Here is a 17472-nt window from a genome sequence, read left to right as displayed (position 1 = left end):
AAGGAATGGGCCACATTTCATTAAAATATAATAATAATAATAATAATAATAATAATAATAATAATAATAATAATAATAATAATAATAATAGTAGTAATAATAAACATTAGATGTATTGTATACTTCCCTGCTAAATGTACATGCTTGAAATGAGAGGTGACATAACAGGGTCATTTCTTATATACACACCATGTCTGGAATGGGAAAGTTTTTTTAACATGATGTCATCTGTTCCTATTTGACAAGCTCTAATGCAACAGCTTCACTAAGGTCACACCAGTAAACATCATTAGAGCCAAGAATAGTCCCATATGAGTCTCTCCTACCAGCTGACTGTGACTTCTGCTTTGGGTTCCGGGTTGTCACGGGGAGGGAGGGGTTAAATCCGGAGAGAAAACTTTTGTTTGGCCGCCTTAAAGCAGAGAAGTGAGTTTAAGTCATAAGGCTGGACCCGAATTTTTCAGTGTCGCCTGGTTTTAAAGGGAAACAGCGCGGACACACCGCGGTAGGCTAATATTAACATGTGCAACAACAACGTGGTGGACTAGTCTGTTGGCAAACACCGTAGCACGATTGACACGAGATGATCTTATCGATGAGCTGACAGCGGTTCTACTAATCACAGCAAACGATGGCGAGCGGAAATCACACGGTTGTTTACTTGTCTGAGCAGGTGGTCGTTTTGTTTTCGTGCGCGCTCTCGTTTGTGGGCTCGTCCCTGATCATCCTCACCTACATTATCTGGTCCGACTTGAGGACCACTCCGAGGAGACTCCTGGTCTACCTCTCGGTGTCAGACTGGCTCTCCGCCGTCTCCTACGCCTTCGGAGTCTGGAGCGTTTTCCAGACCGACTCGGTGGATTGCATCGTTCAAGGAGCAGTATCCACCTTCGCGAACACCAGCTCTTTCTTCTGGACCGTGGCCATAGCCATTTACCTGTACGTTTTCATCGTGAGGTCCAGTCAGAGAGTCGCCGACAGCCTGGAGCTGATTTTCCACCTGGTCAGGTAAGTAGACGTGGGGTGGTCGTACTTCTCTTTGTGGCTGCACCTGTGGTGAAGACGGTTTGATGGATTTAAATCTCAATAATTAATGAGTGAGGTCATCAATCCGCACCAGATGTTTTGTTCATCACATAAAGTTTTACTGATGCTGCGCAGGTGATACTTTTACCTCACGCGCTGGTGTTGTAGCATATGGAACTTTGAAGCTGAAGGTAAACAAGGGAAATGACTCACTGAAGTTAGGGACCGTCTCTAAAGTGTCTGCAGCGTGGACAACAGGATTTATACAATTTTCCCAACACTTTTCTCATGTTGATTTCTACGGAAGAGGATTAGGGCCACATGTGAATTAATTTTTTTAGAATTCTAGTTTAATCTCAGAATTCAGATTGAAATCAGAAGATAGATAGATAGATAGATAGATAGATAGATCATTTATCCCCTAAGGGAAATTCAGGTGTCCAGCAGCTCATTAGTAATAATAATAGGTAATAATAAATAATAAACAATAATAGCCACATTAGTCCAGTTGATGAGCCACTTCGTTTGGCTGTGCTGTTGTACAGCCTTTCTTCTCACAATTCTGAGATTAAAGTCAGAATTAAAAACAAATGTGGCCCTAATCCTCTTCCCTATAGCTGTATTTCACACCAACTTCATCTTTATCTTGGAGTCCCCTCACTTGTATGAACATTACCTAGTTTTTTAGATTCAAAATCATGCACTATGGACTAATAAACTGTTTTCATCTGTCATATTTGGTCTGAACCACTTCAAAACCGTTTTGTTTTGCTCAACTTTAAGTTTTTTCAGAGCCATGCTCAGAGTCCTTCTGACATAGTGTTTGTAGTTCAATTATTGGACAATTGGAGAATCTTTTCCCTCAGAGTCCTGTTAATGCCGTTTGGCTAACTCTCATAAAGGACTGATTGATGGAGAGCTGCTGAGATGCTCGTCCTTCCTGCAGGTTCTCTCATATTTGCAGGGGACTTCTGAGGCCCTGTTAGAGGGACCTTTGGGTTCTCGGTCACCTCTCTGAACAAGGCCCTTCCTGCCTGGTTTATCAGGTTTTCCATTTGACAATTTATTGAAGCCTGTGCTCCTGGGAACACTCAGAGCTTTACAAATGATTTTATACACCCTCACCCCGATCTGTGTTTAATAAACTAGCACAAGTTAGCTCATACTGGAGATGACTGCAATTGACGTATAAATACAGAAAGATTATGTAACATTTATTTCACCGTCACATTTTCATTTTCATCATTTTTGCTCTTTCATTTGTTCCACAGCCGGGGGATTCTTGAGAGCATCCCGTCAAGACTCAGTCACACTGTTACCTTCAGGGAAAACAAGTTTTTAATATTAAGAATATATATTCATCTTTAGTTTAAACAGATTGAATATTCACTGTAATTATGCCTGATGCTTCATACATAGTTAGGCAGAATTTTATTGGAGTTATGACATATTTCATTATTTTTAATCAATTAATCTCTCAATACTGATGAGCTGACGGATTATATCATGCATGTGTTTTAGATTCAATTTTTATTACGTACACCAAACACAAAAAAAGTTAAAAATCACAGCGACAGAACTCGTTTGGGTGGCGTTTCTCAGGATAAACACCTGACCAAACGTGGTTGAACAAACACATATTACAAGGCTGTTAAAGGGGTTCGCAAGCCGCTTGTTTTTATTGTAAGCTAGACTTTAATTTTGAAGCTCTGAATCGGCGCACGTGTTTGATCCTTTGTGCTGGTTTTCCTCCTGCACATTAATGAGCTGTCCATGTTGATTGTGAGGATGTAAGGAGGGAGTTGATTCACTGTGGTGTAGCGCTGTATAATTGATCTATTTTTGGACACGGAACATTTTCACCCCTGGGTGCGCCTCACCACGGTGTCTGTGGTTGTCGTTCTCATTTTGTTTTTCGTGAATTCTCAGATGCTCAATTGAAATGAAGCTCACACAGCAGAGCCATTCATAGAGACTCGTGCACACGCACAAACGAACGCACACACACACACACACACACAACAAGGCATCCAGCATAGGGGTATTTATAATGATCTGCCATGTATTGCCATGAAAAGATGTAGAAAGATGAAAGAAGTGTTATTTCAAATGGGTGCTGCGAGTAGAGAGGTGCTGCTTCAGGGTGAACACAGCTTCTTAAAGTGCTGAAATCTGTTATTTTTATAACTGACCCTGCAGCTCGTACTATGTAACACACAAAAGCCTTAAGCGCAGGATAATCTATCACATGGTGTCACATGTCGTTGCAATATTTGTGGTTGTTGAACCCACCAAACATTTGCATACGAACTGTGTGTTTAAAAATAGAAAGTTGACCTTTTGAGGACTTTTGTGTTCAGTCCTCTAAACCCTGTGTTTTTGTCCAGCTGGGGTGTTCCTCTGATCATCACTGTTGCAGCCGTGTCCCTAAACAAGATTGGCTACGACGCATCAGAGGTGTCCGTGGGCTGGTGCTGGGTCAGGATCCACACTCCTGACCGGGTCCTGTGGATGCTGCTGACCGGAAAGATCTGGGAGTTCCTGGCTTACCTCACCCTGCCCGTCCTCTACATCCTGATCAAGAGGCACATCCACATCGCGGTGAGGACTGAACCCCAGAGTAAAATTACTGCTAGCTCTTAAGACACCAGGTGCAATCTGCATCAGCAGCAGAATCATGTACATATTTTATTTTGATCCCTCCATGTTTAATTTTTCTCATGTACATCTTTTGTTTCCCCACCCACACAAGCACATTTCCAGGACTGAAGAAACTTCAATTTCATTCTCTGTATTTAATAAACAATATTAGATACATAAATATTTGACACATCCCACAGCCATAGCTACACAACCCTCCTACACATTTTTTAGGTTTCAGAACACAGAAATAAAAAAAACTTTTTAAAATGAAGCTAACAAAGAGCACAGAAAAAAAAGTTGCAGTTACTTGTTTTAATTTTCTATTTTTCATTTCTCTATCATACAGCTACAGGTCTGCCTCAAATAGATACCATGTTGTGAGAAGATTGTCCATTATCCTCAATGACACATCTCATTCTTTTCATTTTCCTTCTTATTTGTGTTTTTACATCATGTTTTCATCCTTTTTATAAGATTTGATTTTGATCATGAACTCTGGTCTGATGCAGCATGCTGCCCTGTCCGAGTACCGTCCCATTTTGGCCCACAGGCCTCCAGCCCACTCCTTCTCCTCCATGGCTGATAGGAAGCTAACACTTATTCCTGTCATCTTTATCGTCCTGCGCATTTGGAGCACAGTGCGCTTCATACTGCTGCTAGCGGGCTCTCCAGCCAGACAGAGCCCAGTGCTGGTCACCCTGCATGTGAGTGCACATAGAGGTTCTTTTGAAGCAATGACGACCAGTTTTGATGATGTGTGTCAACTCTTCTGCAGTTTACTTTTCCTGTTACTGCAGCTTCTTCCTGCAGCTTTTGTTTGTTTATGAGTCGTTTTGTGTGTATGAAGCTCATAAGTGTGAGTGTACATGTGCACTGTCATTAGTTTATGTTGTTAAAGTAAGGATGTTGTGAAACTTTTACATCTGACCAGTAGCACAATAGCTTTTTTAAAATGCAGAAACTGCCCCTCTAAATGGGTTTAAAAAACATTATGATGTAATAATTTCCCAGACAGTTTATTACATTTTATTGTTACTTTAAGTATGTGTAAAATATTTTTATTTGTTGATATAATATATAACAATTCTTAAGGAAATATGTTTTGTTTGTTAATAAAAACAAATATTGTAGTAAAATGCAAGTATTCAATATCTCATCATCATTAATAATCAATAATCAATCCATGAAGGGACATATTATTCCAATGTAACAATCCATCTCTGCTACTCCACTCTCAAAGACTTCTGTTTGCACTCTACAGGGAATTGGCAACACCTCGCAGGGAGCAGCCAACTGCATCATGTTTGTGTTGTTCACTCAGCCGCTCCGCTCACGCCTGTGCACCACGCTCTGCTGCTGCCGCTCCAAGTGTCGAGCAGAGGTGCAGCACTCGCACGACACCCGTCACAGGCTGCTGCCGGGACAGGACGCGTCCACACTGAGAGAGGAAGACAGCACCAGCCGAGCCGGGACTGACAGATGATACTTGAGAGAAGGGAGACAAAGGCTGACATTAAGGGAGCGATGGTGGTTTGGCCTCTCAAGCGCTGGTGCATGCTCATGTTTGTCACAGGAGAAGTCACATGCCTGCACTTTGGGCGATGAGGATGATGCCGCCTGATTGTACGCCAGCATTTGGTCAAGCATTTTGAATGTGACATAAACTGCACATACAGATCAATTTCGTACTGTGGTTTTATAGATGTGCTGTATATGAAACCTTTGAAGTGCCATTTCACTTTAAGTCGATCTTTGTACATGTTTTGAAACATGGTCACATGGCCAAACACAGCTGCAGTTATGTTCATGTTTTTACAGTCAAGTAACATATTTAAAATGTGTTTTGATTTTTAGAAAGATTATCACTTTAATATATTCTGCTATTTAACTTTAAAAAATTTTCAGTGTATATCCAATATGACTTTGGGTGTGTTTATAAGTTTTGCAAGGAACCTGCTTCCATCTGACCATCTCTTGAAATATAGTCAATCAAAAGATGACATGGGCACAGTTTTCTGTCTGTTCAGTTCACTTAAATACATACACCAGAGTTGCATTAAAATATACAACATTCTAGTAGAATTTGTCTGTTATCTCCTTCTTGCCTAATGGGGTTTTTTTTTGCAGTAATTGCAAAAGCCCATAATCATTTGACTCATCACCAAAATGAACTCAGCATCATTACTGTCATTGTGGTCAGGAGGATGCATGAACTATCATCACATGCCATCCTTCCTCCTTGCAACCCGAGCCTGTCGCATGAGCCTCACTTCTCTTTTGACCCCTGCTGTTTTTGGCTCCCGCTCGCCGGACTTGGCTACAGGCTGAATGCATACCAACAAGGAGCTAATGAACCCACTGAACCTCACGGGGCTCATCTTGGGCCCGACCAGCCTAATTACCATAACGCCACTTCCTATAGTTCCTTCAGGTCTTTTAAATATTGTCTCAAGATCCACTGAGTTTTAATGAGCCTGTCCCTGAGACGATGAGCTACATTGAAATAAAATTCATTACTGTGGTGATTGTTGCCAAAGGTGAGGAAGGAGAAATTTCACCATGTTGACAGTCAATTTTCTCTTTTCCTCAAGTGATTATTGTTTGTTTGACTCAGAGGGCAACAGCTTATTTAGTTAGTCTTGTGTTGGTGGCATCATGGTGAGTGGATTTATGGTTATTGAATGGTCCCTGTTGAATTAGTCAATGCAAAGTGGATGGTATTGTTGTAACATTCCTTTATAAGATGTCAGGCAGACTTTTCATTACACTGCAACAACACCAAGGAGGGATTACTGAATGAGCCTACCAAGTACGTTTAGTAAGCAAGTAAGACCAAGAGGCCAAGAGGCCCCTGACCCAAAGCCTCTGTTTGAAGTGACTTAACATTTCTTGCAGAAAAAAAATTACTTGAGCAACTACAAAGGCATAAAACCACCAGACAGAGGTGCAAAATGGCCAAAAAAGGGAAACTGCAAATGGGCCATAATGACCATGAAGAGATGCAAAACGGCCACTAATTGACACAGAACAACAACAAACACACAAAATGACTTTTTAGAGAGTTTCTAGTCATGCCTCTTACGTAGGAGGCGGGGGACATTTTATATGTCTCTCAGTCCGTCCATGAGCAACTCTGTACTCTTATGAAGGCAGTCAGCTCCCATATATCATTTCCAGAACATGGGGACTTTTACTGTTTATACTGAAAATATTAAAAGCATAAGTACACAGTTTTCTTTGAGATAAAGAGTTTTCCTTCAGTCTAATTTTACCTCTGGTCTAAAGTAATGGCACACAGAGTAGAGTTCAGTCTCTCAGCACCATCAGTAACAGTGACAGAACCCCAGATACCATGTCTGGGAAAATTGAGGAAGTGGGTCCTGTTTATGCTGATGACATCAAAAACAGCCAGTGAACAGTTTTGTGTCCTTGATGCGGGTAGAAGTCTCTCATAGGAATTAATCCATTGTGTCGGTTCTGAGATTTGGCTGACATTGTAGTAACTGGAGCCGATAGAAACACTTAAGGGGTTTCTGTTCTCTCCTCTGCTGGCTCTCTGCCCACTTAATTCATTAAGTTAAAGAGTACCACAGGACTGTACTATAGTGCAGGAGGTGACCATTCACCAGTCAAGTCAATGGACGACATTTTTTTAACAACACAGGCTGTTCATTTGGCTGAATCAGTGCTTCTAGGAGCCAATTCTCAAACACATTGCCCCTAATAGGCAATGGGTCAGAGCTGCAGTAGGATATTTAGATTATAAGTGACAGGACCGTTTTTACACATGTAACAGAAAAAACATCAGAAGCACTACAAGCAATAAGAAAGAGGTTTCTGGTTGGTTTCCAGGGTTGTTCAGTTTGTGAATACGTTGGCAGGAAGCTATTACAGTTAGAGTGAAACTGCACTTTGCGCTTGCACTTTAAATGTGACATGTCTTCCTTATTCTCCTTCATTGAATGGTGAGATGCTAACACCAACCACGACCTTAGCTCCATCTGCTGTTTGCTGGCAATAATGCAACAACTGCACATATTCTACTTGAGGTCCTTTATTACATGAGCTAAACAGGCCTGGCCTTTAATGGGGCCCTAAGCCAACTTTGATGATGGGGGGGGGGGCTATTGTCAGTTTGTCAATACTTGATCATTCGGACACCTACTGTTAATCAAACGCACCCATTATCAAATGCATTAGTGGGAACACTAAACCGGTAGTGTTAGTTGTATAAAGCCTGTTGGCAATTAAGTTGTGGTAACATGTTGTAACATTGTTGGAAACTATAGGCACTAGAGTTTGACAAGGAAAAGTATGTGTGCAATAGAAAAAGATGATACATTTTTTAAACTGTCCATCGTGAGTCCAACAAAAGCAGAGCAAAGCTAAACCGATGGAATACTCTTTTAATATCCCCTCACGGTGGATGGTGATCCACCAATTTCCCTCTAGTGTCATAATGAAGTCAAAATTAACACGGTGAGCATGGTTAACACTATACCTGCTTACCATTAGCATGTTAGCATTGTCATGAAGAGTATTTTAGGATGCTGACGTTAGCATTTAGCTCAAAGCGCTCACACAGACTTTGAGTCTTGTTAAATAATTAAAGTGAAACTGCACTTTTCACTTGCTCTTTACATGCGACATGTTTTTCTTCTCCTTCTTTGAATGGTGAGATGTGACCACTAACAACAACATTAGCTCCACCAGCCCTTTACTTCCTGACATTTTATTTAAAGATCCCATCACATAAACCAAAAACAAGGGGGGGAAAGGAAATCTATTGACACAATGGAGAAGGCCACCAGGTCGAAAACAACTCAGAATTTAAATTCATTCATGCGTCCCAGTTTACACTGTAATAATATCTGTCTCTGAATGAACATCATCCTTTGATGGCAGACGTCCCAGTTCCATTCTGGATGCTTTCCCATGAGATGCAACATTTATTGGATTCATTTTAGTATGACCCCGTCTCAGTGTTTTTTCATTGTAGGTGTGTGGCGTGATATTCTGTGCAAGAAGGAAAGAATGTGGTAATCTAAATGTGACTTTACATGCATTATCCTATTGAGGGATTCTGCAGATTGGCTCTGTCATTTGGCCCAAAATTCATGTTATGAGGTCTCACTCCTCTGAATAGCTGATGTTAATTTTTCTGCTAAATTTAGTAAAAACTGTCCCAGCAAGAAATTCAACAAAACACTGCCAGTTGGAATTTCAATGTCTTTTGTACCATGTGTATTCAACTGGAATTTTTGGCATATTTTTAAATCTAAAACTACACTTCTTAGGTTTAGGTTTACTCCAGTAGCTATATTTCAGAATACAACATATCACATTTTGTCAGGGACTGAACAATAAAGTCAAAGACTCATTTCCATCATTGTCCCTGCTGTTTTCAGCCCAACAGCCTTTGTACCAGATGGGCACAGGAGTTCTCTCTCACCTCAAATCAGACACTGTAACTCTTTCACTTCCTTTAAATCTCTTCTTTAAACGCATTTCTAATAATGTCCGATTTGTGTTTTATTTATATTGTGTTATCCCTTGTTATTGTTTTTACATATTTTATTACTGTTAGCTCTTTCTGCATAATGTTGATTTGAGATGTTTTTTATTATGCTGTTGTTGTACAGTTTTTATGATGCTCACTTTAGATTTTCCTTTGGTCTGGTTTTACTTTTCTTTTAAAGCACTTTGTGACGAATACTGTTACATAAATAATACGTTATAATAATAATAATAATAATCATTATTATTATTATTCACTGTCTTTCATGAAGAAATAATATACAAAAAAATACAATTATTATATGCACCAAGCATAGACTACTGAATCAAGTTTGAATGAAATATTCAACTCTTACTTAACACTGCATCTTTTCTGGCGTTTTGCTCTGAGCATACATAGCTATGACTTGTAGTTATTCCACCAGCTTTATCTGCTCACAGACATACTGTATTTGTTAGCCTAGTTTTAACAGTGAGGCGTCCTCTGAGCCAATAACAACCAGTTTTAAGAACAAACAGCCTGAGGGCCGTCGAATTGACAAACAGACTCAGCTTTAGAGATAAGAGGCAAAGCAGCACATGACAAATCGAAGACAAAAGCAAACATAAGAAGAGATTCGCAGCTGTGGCGTTTCTGCAGAAAATTAGTCTATTCCATAATCAGCTTGAGATGACTTGTCTTCAGCCTGAGAAACGATAAATCCTTCAAATTACACAAGGATCAACACTGAGGGCTTTGCCAGCTGTTTGTGATTTCAGCGTTGTGTCGTCAGTTTGTAATAAAACCTGTTGTGTAATCCAGCCTGTCGGTGGATAAGCAATGAAGATGCTCATCTGACTTTATCACTCTGATGATAATATAACTCCAGCCTCTAATGACAGCTGTAGATCTCATCAATTGAACCAACTGAGTGGAAAGTGCAGTGCAATAAAAGCACCACACATCAATATTCAGCCCAAGGCAGCATTTAATATCTGGAGTGCAACTGCATACAAAACTTCCTGAACAGTCAGCAACATAAAAACGATAACTTAAGCCAAGCTGTAAACCACTGCTATGCTCTCTGATCTCGTGTCCAAAGGGCAGGCAGGATCCAGTGGTGCAGTAATAACAAAGTGTGCTGTTATTATTGCTGAAAGTGACGGCAAGTCCAGGCACAGCCATGGCAGTGAATGAGGACTGGGGAAAGCCTGTGGAGAGGAGAGGGGTGAGTTACAATCCAGGTGTGATTATCACCACCATCACATTTCAAGTCTTGTTTTGTCTGTTCAGAGTAAGAACAGTGAGAAGCGGTTTCACTGATGTTCCCTGACAGAGACTAACTGCAGTCCTGGCACTGGCAACACTCATATCTGCGTTTGGGTCATCCTTCCAGTATGGATATAATGTGGCTGTGATCAACTCTCCATCACCGGTAACCTGAGCAAAGAAACACAAGCTTTACTGTAATAAGGCCAGTGTCAGTGATGGAATGATGTTTTTTTTATCAGTATTATTCTGCTCTCTGTAGTTCATGCAGCAGTTCTATAACACCACCTACCTGGAGCGTTACGGCCGGCCAATGGAGGACAACTTCTTGACTCTGCTCTGGTCTCTGTCTGTGTCCATGTACCCACTAGGAGGCTTCTTTGGCTCTCTGATGGTGGCTCCTCTGGTCAACAAACTAGGGAGGTAATGTGGCATCTTTTGCCCCATCTGAGAGCAGATACGTCACATGTTTCATGCACAATTAAAACTGTATGTTTGTCCAATATGACTCTTTAAACGCAGGAAGGGTACCCTCCTCTTCAACAACATCTTCTCCATCGTCCCTGCTGTGATGATGGGAGTCAGTGACATTGCCAAGTCTTATGAGATCATCATTGTGGCTAGGTTTATAGTGGGAATCTGTGCAGGTCAGATACTGTTTTTTTTTTTTTTTTTTACATGGAGTAGCAAAAAGTAGAAGTCGTCTGATTTCATTCACCCATCTCTTCGCGTCTGCAGGTCTGTCGTCCAACGTGGTGCCCATGTATCTGGGTGAACTCTCCCCCAAAAACCTGAGGGGAGCCCTTGGCATCATACCACAGCTCTTTATCACCATTGGCATCCTCAGCGCACAAGTGCTGGGAATCAGAAACATACTGGGCAACAGCACAGGTACTGACTGCCATAGTAGTAAATGTTACTCATCCTTTATTGGTTAGATGTTGTACATCCCTGGAAGCTGATTTAGGGGACTTGGAAGAGCTTTTTGGTTTGGCCCACTGGTTTAAATATAAGTCTCTGTTCCATCTGTATCCAGGTTGGCCCCTCATGCTGGGTTTGACTGGTATTCCTGCACTGATAGAGCTCCTGCTGCTGCCCTTCTTCCCTGAGAGCCCCAGGTACATGCTCATCCAGAGGGGAGATGAGAAGACAGCGAGGAAAGGTGAGAATAAAACAGGAGATGAGAGACAGAGGGAGAAGCTGGTGAATAAAATCAAGCAGCGGAAAATGCATGTTACAGTGTTCTGCATGTTTTGTCGGCCTTAGCGCTGCAGCGTCTGCGTGGCTGGGATGACGTGGATGCAGAGATGTCAGAGATGCACCTGGAGGACCAGTCGGAGAGGGCCGAGGGCCGCCTGTCTGTGCTCAGCCTGCTGTCCCAGCCCTCTCTTCGCTGGCAGCTGGTCTCCATCATCATCATGAACATGGGCCAGCAGCTGTCGGGGGTGAACGCGGTGAGATGTGCCCGTCCAGTTGTCCTTGTCCATAACCCACTGATGGCCGCACTACCTCTGTTACAGATCTAACTCCAGATGAGTGTGTTGTTTAAACAGCAACTTGTTCTGTTCCAGCAGATCAAGATCAAATGGTCTTTCAGTGTTTTGAATTCATTCATTTCCCTCATGTTTTTATCCAGTTCTCCAACTATTGGCTAATTCTTTAACTTTAATGCATGTCCCTCTCCCTCCTCAGATCTATTACTATGCAGACAGCATATATGCCACTGCAGGAGTCAAGCAGAATGACATCCAGTACGTCACCGTGGGAACAGGAGCAGTGAATGTCTTCATGACCATAGCTGCTGTAGGTACCCTGTTCATCACAACTTCGAAAAGCTACAATAGTGAAACATCTGAGGGGAGGAGGTGAAGTCTAAAGTCTGTTTTGATCACATCAGCAGGAAACAATAGGTCTTAACATGGAATTTGTCACATCAGGTGTTCATCGTGGAGGCCTCAGGGCGACGGCTGCTCCTCCTCTGTGGGTTTGGGATCTGCTGTGGAGCCTGTGTGCTGCTCACTGTGGCTCTCAAAATCCAGGTACCACAACAGTGTCAGCTTCAGTGTGACTCATGCCTTCAACATGTCACTCTGCTGCCCTCTAGTGCCTCAGCACACAAAGAAATGATCTGTTGCATGTCACTTTCTTAACCTTGAGGTTATGTGATTTGTTGAGACTTAAGTCAAAGGAGATTTGTGAGACAGATTTATTATGTGTTTGTTTGTTTTTGATAATAGAACATTGATCTGTTGTCGAACATTGGGAATAAAGAGTGCAGACTGTAAGTCCAGGCAAGGACAGTGCTCAGTTCTCTAGCACATTGTATTCTAAATGAAACAGTGACTATGAGGTTAGAATAGTGACTTTCAGCTTTGAATTGAAGGTGTTTACATCCAAAGCAAAACTGTAGGACCTTTTTTAACCCTCAATTTCCAGGGACCAAAATGTACAGGACAAATGAAAGTCTTCAACCCACAGAACTCCAGGTCAATTCGTATTTTCCCTGGTGATGTTTGGCCAGGCCTAAACTGTTGGAGGCAGGTCTTCAACGGTTCTGTAAACAAGATTTTAAACAACAATATAGCAGCAAACAACTATTTTTTATGTAAAGTGGAGTTATGATGCATTAGTAAAGAGCAGAAAATGAAGTCACACCCCCTCTGTGTGTGTCGTAATCGGAGTTTCTCTGTTCTTTGTTTTGGTAGCCGGTCTGGCAGCGCGTGCATCTTAGTGCATGTGAGTGCCTCCCTGTTAATCCATCGGCCCATCCCACAGTTAAAAGGCCACAGGCATTGCCCACACACAAGATGACACAGTGCAGTGCGCAGCGTTCAGGTGAAAGCGACCTTCCAGAATCTAAAAAGGCCCTGACAAAGAAAGAGATGAGACTGAACTGGCCATGGGGACTAACCCCAGTCAGCTGGTGGGTGGCCTGTTAAAACGTCCATAAGTTTTTACCAGCTCTGTCTGTGTCATTCATGTAGCCGGTCCCAGTGAATTACTCCAAGGCTGAGTTTCTTTCCCAGTCTGACTTTGAAGCCAAATCCTGGTCTGGCTGGAGATGGAGAACTCTACGAGCTTCTCCTTGATGCGTAGGCAACTGGCTACATAATGTTACCTGGTGTTAGCTAACCTGCAGTTAGTTCATATTATAAACAACCTTGAACGTTCCTAAAGGGCATAGAGCATTTGTCTTTGTGTGATTTCTATCCTGTGATTACATTTTGTAATTTGGGAGTGTCACAGCTCAGTAACACAGAGTGTAGACTCACAGGACTCACAGGTCAAGTAAAAGCAAAGTTTACTTGGTCAGAAAACATTTGTCAAAAAACAAGACAGTCTAATAAGGCAGAAGCAAACACGTAAAATCCAAGGTAGGCAGCACCAGAGGACGAGGAGGATGTAATAATATCAATCCACAGCGATGGTGCAATAAACAACACAGAGCAACACTGTGACTAATGCTGCATTCACAGCATATGGTGAAGATGGGAAAAATATATTGTTTAAGTTGGTCGTATGAGGATTACTGTGCAAGGATGGTGTTTGGCTGATGTGAGACATCCACATTTGTTTGGTTTTCAACTACATCCATTTTATTAAGTGCCGAGTTTCAGAAAATTCTGAGCTCCCAATCTTGTTTATGACTTGGATGTTGACACAAGTGCTTCTTACAAGTCTGAGATATGTAATTATGATATCTCCGATATAACCTGAATGCAGCATAAGGGGTGGGTGTATACATAGAAGGAAGTTGGTGAGGGAATCTGAAGCAGGTATGTGTGGAGATCAGGTGATGGAGAAAGGCAGGAACACACTCAGGACTACTACAATCTGAAATGATGAGCTCTGGGACTGGGCAGCTGGCAAAAGAGAGAAAAATGCGCACAAAGGGTTATGAGTTAGCTGTCGCCATGAAGGAATGAACTCACCCTTTAAAACCAAAAGTCAGCACTTTGACCTCATGGTCACTGTTTCAGTCATTTCCAGGGCACTGAGCACAAAGCCAAAACAACAGAAACTGTGTCTCTGTCAATGCACTTCTCTGTAATGGCACACATTACACACTTGGCAGCTTGGTCTGTAAAATAAAACGATGACTTGACACCTTTTACTGTCAGACATAAAACAGTCACCCACAACTGAAGTATGAGAGACACTGACCATTAGACACGACCACAAAACCAGAGCAGCCCTCCAGAAACCCTGTAATCTAACCTGGATCAAACATTTTCAGACAGGCATCATTTTCAACAGCAGTGAAGAAAAGAGCAGAGAACAGGCACTTTAATATCCACCCAGTGAAAACCTGTAACATGGACTCCCACACAGAGCAGCTAATTGTTCCATATGACAGGATAATGATAAATGTAGCTGCTTGTTTGTGTTGACAGGAGACGGTGACGTGGATGCCATACATCAGCATCACCTGTGTCATCATCTACGTCATAGGACACGCCATAGGACCCAGTGAGTCTGACCCCACCGGTGGTTATTTACACACACACCGATTACAGCAGGGTCCTCCATTAGCTGAAGTGTTGTTTGGATGTGACCAGACATGTAATGATACATGATGTAAATCTGCACTTAGCTGGTTGAGACATCAGCATCCTCCGGCCTGAGGAGTGCCGGTGTGTGTTTTGGTTGCAGTTTGGTTGACCACATCTGTGCTCTGCAGGTCCCATTCCTTATGTGGTGACCACTGAGATGTTCAGGCAGTCGGCCAGGCCCGCCGCCTTCATGGTCGCGGGATCCGTCCACTGGCTCTCCAACTTCACTGTCGGCCTCGTCTTCCCCTTCCTTGAGGTCAGTTACACAATTTCTAAGAGCTCTTACATTGAGGGAGCAAAAGTTTATTATTTTAAAAACGAAATTAGTTACAGATGTTTTAAGTGTAACCAGCAAGGCAGTTCACTAAATTACTCAACATCCTTATTGTACAGCGATCATTTATACTCATTGTCAGGGACCGAGCTGATGGACCAGAGAGACACAGGGAATGTTTGGAAAAATAATGTTGGTTTTTCATTTACAAAAAGCAAAAAGGAATAACAAAAATACTTCAAACCATAATGCCGGGCCCATAAAAGAGGTCAACGCAACAGAACTAAACTCAAGTACTAACAGAAGTGAACTTAACAGCACAAACTGACCTTACTGACTGAGCCATAGGGGAAACTTATATACTGGCTGATCAGTCCATTCAGACGCACAAGAGAATAGACTAAAACATAACCATTTAAACAAACTATAATAACCACAAAACATGTCAGCAGAGCGCTACACCATATTAACTGGGGAAAAGTACTGAAACAAATAAACTCAATCAGAACTGTCAAAGAATTAATACCAAAAAAATTGAACTAAAAGACACTGGTTGGTTCAATGTGTGGCTGCTGGTACGGCCATCACACTCATCATCTGCGGCTTTAATCTGACAGAACAAAACAAAGTGAAGTCAAGTGTAAAACACATCACCATTTATTAATGAGTTACTATTATTTATAACTGGTAACTCATTAATAAATGGTGACGTGTTTTACACTTCACAATACGGCTCAACAAATAGTAAGTAACTGAACAAATATGTCACAAAGCAGCAGCTACAAAGGCTGATGATGGAGAAAACAAAGAAAGCTCAGTAACTAATGAGATATGAGGCTCAACAGTACAGATACATGCGGGCTCACTATTTGGCAAGCAACAGGTCACTGTTGGCCTTTTTATCTAATGTGTTTTATAAATGATTTATAAAGTATTAACAGCCAAATTAATAAACTAGTTATGAACCATTCATAAATCCTTTATAAGGGTATTCTTGTTGTGAAGTGGCACCAAGGAAAGGTTTGCAAGCCTCAAGCAAATATTCCTCAAAGCCTTGAAGAACAGTGAATCTTACTTAGAAACGTAGAAACCACTTCATTTTTAACCCAATAAGCAATTGTTATTTCTTTTTATCGATATCTTCAGAGGTTCGCATAACAAAGGTTGAGATTCACTTTACAGTTTTCCAGTGTCACTGCACTCAAACAGGTGTTGTAGTTATTTAGTTTAGTTTGACACTAGGAAGTTCCCCTGTGCTTTCCTAGCAGGAATATCATCAGTCCCTGTTTACTGGGGGCAGTTTTGTCATTGTGTCTCTTCTAATGGGCTTGGTGACGTCGTTTCATGATATAAACATAAACATTATGCTTGTGTCCTGTTTACTTCCCTTCAATTCTTCATCTTCAGACCAAAAAGCAAACAAGGAGGAATGTGTCTGAGTTACAGAAACCAAAACAGAGCATTCCAATAAAAGTAGCTTGTCACCTCACCTCACCACTCCTGGTCCCATCCAACCAGCTGTTTCTAGTCAACACATACTACATTACACAGGGAGGCAGAGACAGACAAAATAACAAAATAAAAAACCTGGTCGCATAACGCAAATCAATTCAACAGCACCGCAAACTGCAGCCTCCAAAATGACCATAAAGTTGAATCAACACCTTTGTAAAACAGGTTCAGTAAAAACTCAACATTGTAATTTTTATAAAGGAGGATTTATTGCAGGCCTTTCATCTTGAGTACACACTGATGACATTTCCTCTCCTCCCTCTCCCACAGCGAGGCCTCAGCCCTTACAGCTTTATCATTTTTTCCTTCATCTGTCTGGTCACGCTAGTCTACATCTGGCTGGTGGTCCCAGAGACCAAGAATAAGACCTTCCTGGAGGTCTGCCAGATGTTCGCCAAGAGGAACAAAGTAGAGATTAAACTTGGAGACGGAGATCTGCCACTGAAAGAGGGCAAAGAAAGTCTGGAGGATGCAATCAAGGTCACGGCCTTCTGAAGAGCAATGATAGCATTCAGAGGAGAGGAAGTCTTCACTCTGGGGGGGGGGATGGTAATAGACTGGAAATGTTTAATTCAGACTTTGTTTTTTTATTTTACAAAGAACCTTTGTACAGTCTCCTTTTGTTTGAGCCTGTTGCAATAAGAAAATAAAAGATCGTTGTGCAGTTCAATGCACTACATGCAAGCTTATAGAAGTGT

General features: G+C 41.7%; 2 protein-coding genes across 4 annotated transcripts; both read left to right on the top strand.

Annotated features, from left to right (window-relative positions):
* Nucleotides 1-392: 392 nt before the first annotated feature.
* Nucleotides 393-5719, top strand: gpr157 (G protein-coupled receptor 157). Its single transcript, XM_022741736.1, has 4 exons — nt 393-1008; nt 3414-3627; nt 4179-4373; nt 4931-5719. The coding sequence occupies exons 1-4, from the start codon at nt 632-634 to the stop codon at nt 5150-5152; spliced, it is 1008 nt and encodes a 335-aa protein (XP_022597457.1). The 5' UTR covers nt 393-631; the 3' UTR covers nt 5153-5719.
* Nucleotides 5720-10335: 4616 nt separating this feature from the next.
* slc2a5 (solute carrier family 2 member 5) lies at nt 10336-17463 on the top strand. Of its 3 annotated transcripts, none has more exons than XM_022741560.1 (12): nt 10336-10394; nt 10503-10601; nt 10698-10858; nt 10958-11082; nt 11174-11326; nt 11472-11597; nt 11702-11889; nt 12128-12238; nt 12373-12474; nt 14833-14905; nt 15117-15244; nt 17045-17463. In XM_022741560.1, the coding sequence occupies exons 1-12, from the start codon at nt 10350-10352 to the stop codon at nt 17267-17269; spliced, it is 1536 nt and encodes a 511-aa protein (XP_022597281.1). In that variant the 5' UTR covers nt 10336-10349; the 3' UTR covers nt 17270-17463. The 3 variants fall into 3 exon arrangements, with proteins under 3 accessions (XP_022597281.1, XP_022597280.1, XP_022597282.1); XM_022741559.1 differs by having other exon boundaries at nt 14830-14905; XM_022741561.1 differs by lacking the exon at nt 10336-10394 and having other exon boundaries at nt 10510-10601; nt 10807-10858; nt 14830-14905.
* The last annotated feature ends 9 nt before the right edge of the window (nt 17464-17472 follow it).

Source organism: Seriola dumerili, unplaced genomic scaffold (genome assembly GCF_002260705.1).
Source record: "Seriola dumerili isolate Sdu_G_001 unplaced genomic scaffold, Sdu_1.0 BDQW01000056.1, whole genome shotgun sequence".
NCBI classification, from domain to species: Eukaryota; Metazoa; Chordata; class Actinopteri; order Carangiformes; family Carangidae; genus Seriola; species Seriola dumerili.
The sequence above is the reverse complement of the archived record's forward strand: the minus strand, read 5'-3'. Positions and strand labels throughout refer to the sequence as shown.

What these genes read in the sequence shown, in the direction of transcription:
- gpr157 (XM_022741736.1), top strand. Translation starts at nt 632, where the DNA reads ATGGCGAGCGGAAATCACACGGTTGTTTACTTGTCTGAGCAGGTGGTC. An exon ending in CTGATTTTCCACCTGGTCAG is followed by an intron (nt 1,009 to 3,413) that starts GTAAGTAGACGT and finishes GTTTTTGTCCAG; the next exon opens with CTGGGGTGTTCCTCTGATCA. An exon ending in CAGTGCTGGTCACCCTGCAT is followed by an intron (nt 4,374 to 4,930) that starts GTGAGTGCACAT and finishes TGCACTCTACAG; the next exon opens with GGAATTGGCAACACCTCGCA.
- slc2a5 (XM_022741559.1), top strand. Translation starts at nt 10,350, where the DNA reads ATGGCAGTGAATGAGGACTGGGGAAAGCCTGTGGAGAGGAGAGGG. An exon ending in AGCCTGTGGAGAGGAGAGGG is followed by an intron (nt 10,395 to 10,502) that starts GTGAGTTACAAT and finishes GTTCCCTGACAG; the next exon opens with AGACTAACTGCAGTCCTGGC. An exon ending in TCTTCATGACCATAGCTGCT is followed by an intron (nt 12,239 to 12,372) that starts GTAGGTACCCTG and finishes TTGTCACATCAG; the next exon opens with GTGTTCATCGTGGAGGCCTC.